General features: G+C 35.6%; 1 protein-coding gene across 2 annotated transcripts in view; it reads left to right on the top strand.

The window, feature by feature from the left end:
* Window positions 1–3,818, top strand: part of LOC106881492 (uncharacterized) — a 79,989-nt gene extending 76,171 nt beyond the window's left edge. For both annotated transcript variants that reach the window (XM_014931895.2, XM_052974023.1), the window contains exons 4-5: window positions 1,637–1,703; window positions 3,072–3,818. In XM_014931895.2, coding sequence (XP_014787381.1) covers window positions 1,637–1,703; window positions 3,072–3,225 — 221 coding nt within the window. In that variant the 3' untranslated portion in view covers window positions 3,226–3,818. The remainder of the gene's footprint in view (window positions 1–1,636; window positions 1,704–3,071) is intronic.
* Window positions 3,819–4,375: the final 557 nt, after the last annotated feature.

Raw genomic sequence — 4,375 nt, 5'->3', positions numbered from 1 at the left:
ATATATATATATATATATATATATATATATACGACGGGCTTCTTTCAGTTTCCATCTACCAAATCCACTCACAAGGCTTTGGTTATCCCGAGGCTATAGTAGAAGACACTTGCCCAAGTTGTCACGCAGTGGAACTGAATCCGTAACCATGCGGTGGATAAGCAAGCTACTTACTACACATGAGGTATTATTTTAAAATTAGTTGTGTTGTTCCGTTTTATTTCTCGTGGTGTTTGGACATCAATTCACTTTGCACGTTTTAGATCATCATCTATCAGTGAAGATTAACAATGTCACTCGACTAATATATTTTTAAGTTCATCAAGTTGAAGGTCCCTGGTATTTGCATCACACAGCGGGTGTTTATTTAATGAATCTGTGGATTGAAAATGGATCGCGTTTTCAATTTGGTCATCGACATTTTAAAATTAAAATACCAAAACACGAAACTTTCTCTTTGCTGTATTCCACATTAAATTGAATGTTTGTATTTATTCTATTGAAGCGTCTTTTAAATTCGGATGTATTATAAATACATTCATTCGAAAGGATAAAGCAGTCATCTAAATATTTGTTTCAATTCTCTCCTATAAATTGGTAAAATGTGTATTCATAATTCTGTAGTAGTAGTAGTAGTAGTAGTTGTAGTAGTAGTAGTAGTAGTAGTAGTAGTAGTAGTAGTAGTAGTAGTAGTAGTAGTAGTAGTTGATATATAGTAAATATTCAATACTCCACTACTAGGTTTGCAAGAACTTTGGCTGCTTTTGTTCCCATTTTAGTTATATATATATATATATATATATATCAGGGCCCATCTTGATATCTTGCCAATTCTATCTTTATCTCCCTTTTTAGCCCCACTTCATTTACTCCTGCCCCTTTTTGTATAATACAAGTATATATGTATTCTCTCTACAGCAAGAAACCTGTTATGTGCTTTCAGCTCTCATCATCTAGCCTAAAACTGATTCACCCTCTAATGTAATCCAACCCTGCAGAAGCGGGTATAAGTGTTGCGAACAAAACATGGTGAACTCGCTAGTACTTGTGACACAGGAAAGCATCCAGTGTACTCTGTAATGTTGTCGGTGTTAGGAAGGGCATCCAGCCTTAGAAAACAGGGCAAAATATTGGAGCTTGGTGCATTCCTCCAACCCATGGTTCCTTTCAAATCATCCCTCACCACATGCTAGCTAAAAGACAGAGATGTCAAAAGAAGATGGTGGTGGTAGTGGTGGCGGCGATTGTAGTGGATCTAGATGTGGTAATGATGTATCACCATCTCAACTACAGAGCTAAAATTAATTATAAAAGATATTATCAAAACTAGAAAACTGAGTCTAAGCTTCGATGGTATTCTCGCAACAACGAATATCATCTTGTTCACCCTCTCACATCTGAAAACTTCATCTTCTTTTACTTGTTAATTCTTTTAGAGAAAACAATTATTATTTATTCTACGTAAATGTAAAGAAACAAGCAAATGTTTCTCTCGTTTTCGAAAATCTGCGCAGAAGTCATTTACCAAGTCATGCTAATGTTACGAAGTTACAAATGAACCATCTGGTCTATATCTTCATACATGAACAAGTTTTAATCTCAAAGATGACGGATGACACCATTCTCTCTTCTCCAGAAACACAAGATGTTATTACCAAGAAGTGCATTACAAAATGTGTGACAACCCAACAGATGGAAAACCAGTAAGTTGTATTATTTACTCATATCTTTATTGTAAAATTTTGTATACTTTTAAACCCTGTATTTAATGAGTCTTCAGCTGATGTATGTATATATGCATGTATGCATAACTGCATATATGCATGTATGCATAACTGCATATATTTATGCGTGTATGCACAACTGCATATATGTATGCACGTATGCATAACTGCATATATCTATGCATGTATGCATAACTGCATATATGTATACATTTAAAGTGGTATGAACACAAACCAGAACCTGTGATAGAGAATGAGGATGCGTTGTGTAATGTGAGCAGCTTTCTCGTTCTTGTATCCTGGTTCTGTAGCTCAGCTTTTGTCTATTTCAGAAAGGGAGCAAAGGATTTCAATTCTGGCATAGCCCCATATATTTGTGACCTTAATAATGTTCCCGTCATTTAATTTTGTTTTGCTCACCTTCCTATTTCTCTCCTTGTACTTTTTCGTAACTTTCCTTCTCGTTTCTCCTTCCATTATACTATCGTTTTGCTGCACTCCTAGATATTTGTATCCCTCATTACGCCACAATGATCTAATAATGTTGTTTTGTGATAAATTTATGCTATCAAAGTTTATCTTCCAGGCTCTCTTTGTGATTAGGTCTCTTCATAATTAGAACAGCGCACTTATCTACTCTAGGTTCCATTCCAATAGCTTTACTGAACACCCTCACTTTTTCTCGTGGCAGTTCTACTTCCCACACTCTTATTGCTTTCTCAAGGAAGTTGTTTCTCTTCTCATTTACTCTGGGCGTTCTCAGACACTCCAAGAGCCAACAGTATGGGACGTTGTCGTAAGCCATCCTGTAATCTATCCACCCTACAGCTACATTTTTCTGCCTTACTCGTACTTTATTTAATATTCTGCTATCTATCTATCTATCTATCGATCTATCTATCTCTCTCTCTCTCTCTCTCTCTCTCTCTATATATATATATATATATATATATATATATATTTATCTTTCTCTGTATATACATGCTTGCAATCGAACTCGGAATCTTGGGGTTAGTAGCCCGTGCTCTTAACCACTACGTATGCTGTGGGCAATTATGGAGTGAATTTTAGGGCTTATAAATCTAATATTTTCCTATCCTTCCTTAGTACCGGTTCCCATATGCTATTCATATCTGCACTCGGTCTGCTTAGGAGGTTGTTGTGCTCATGAATATGTGCTGCTTCTTTTAGTTTTCTCATTTTCCAGTGGTGTTCTCTGTCTAATATTTTTTAACTCCATCCCACAAGGGGGAGGTGGTCTCCATTTTACCTTGTTTTATACGTTGTCATCCAAACATCTTATATTTATAATAGTCTTCTGTTTTTTTACTATATTTCTATACGCAGCTCAAACAGCAAGATCACGGGTTCAGTTCTGGAAGAAACCCAGCAGAATGCAAGATCTGTCAGGAAGAAGGAAATTGAATATGACGTGAAAGCAAAGAGGCAGAGAGAGGAAATGATATCTGTGGGGGAACGTCACCGGAGTAGATGTGTGTAGCAATGAAGGTGGAGGGGGAAGACGATGTAGAGTGGGGGATGTGGTTGTTGTTGTTGTTTTTGTTTTTGTTGATAAGAAGTGTCCGACGCACAGAGAGAAACACTGAAACGTTGTACGGGGGTGGGGGTTGAAGTAAAGGTCTAGATTGCTATGAAGAAAGAAAGAAAGAAAGAAAGAAAGAAAGAAAGAAAGAAAGAAAGAAAGAAAGAAAGAAAGAAAGGAAGAAAGAAAGAAAGAAAGGAAGGAAGAAAGAAAGAAAGAAAGAGAGTGAAAGAAAGAAAGAAAGAAAGAAAGAAAGAGAGTGAAAGAAAGAAAGAAAGAAAGGAAGAAAGAAAGAAAGGAAGACAGAAACAAAGAAAGAAAGGAAGAAAGAAAGAAAGAAAGAAAGAAAGAACGAAAGAATGAAAGAAAGAGAGAGAGGAAGTAAGAAAGAGAGAGAGTGAAAGAAAGAAAGAAAGAAAGGAAGAAAGAAAGAAAGGAAGAAAGAAATAAAGAAAGACAAAGAAAGAAAGAAAGAAAGAAAGAAATAAAGAAAGAAAGAAAGAAAGAAAGGAAGAAAGAAAGAAAGAGAGTGAAAGAAAGAAAGAAAGAAAGGAAGAAAGAAAGAAAGGAAGACAGAAACAAAGAAAGAAAGGAAGAAAGAAAGAAAGAAAGAAAGAATGAAAGAAAGACAAAGAAAGAGAGAGAGGAAGTAAGAAAGAGAGAGAGAGTGAAAGAAAGAAGGAAAGAAAGAAAGGAAGAAAGAAAGGAAGAAAGAAAGAAAGAAAGAAAGAAAGAAAGAAAGAAAGAAAGAAAGAAAGAAAGGAAGAAATAAAGAGAGAGAGTGAAAGAGAGAGAACGCGAGAGAGAGAGAGAGAGAGAGGGAGAGAGAGAGAGAGAGACTAAGAAAGAGAGAAAAAGAAAGAGAAAGAAAGAAAGAAAGAAAGAAAGAAAGAAAGAAAGAAAGAAAGAAAGAAAGAAAGGAAGAAAGGATGGAAGAGAGAGAGAGAGAGAGAGAAAGAGAAAGAGAGAGAGAGAAAGAGAGAGAGAGAGAGAGATAGAGAGAGAATGAGAGAATGTGAAGAATTATTTCCATAAAAAAGGAAATATACGGAGTTAACCAGAACCGAAAGCTATCACCATCGTAGGTATATAATAAAAAAAATATAAA

The sequence above is a fragment of the Octopus bimaculoides genome, chromosome 17 (genome assembly GCF_001194135.2).
Source record: "Octopus bimaculoides isolate UCB-OBI-ISO-001 chromosome 17, ASM119413v2, whole genome shotgun sequence".
Classification (NCBI taxonomy): domain Eukaryota; kingdom Metazoa; phylum Mollusca; class Cephalopoda; order Octopoda; family Octopodidae; genus Octopus; species Octopus bimaculoides.
Note: the sequence above shows the minus strand (reverse complement) of the source record. Positions and strands in the feature narration are given on the sequence as shown.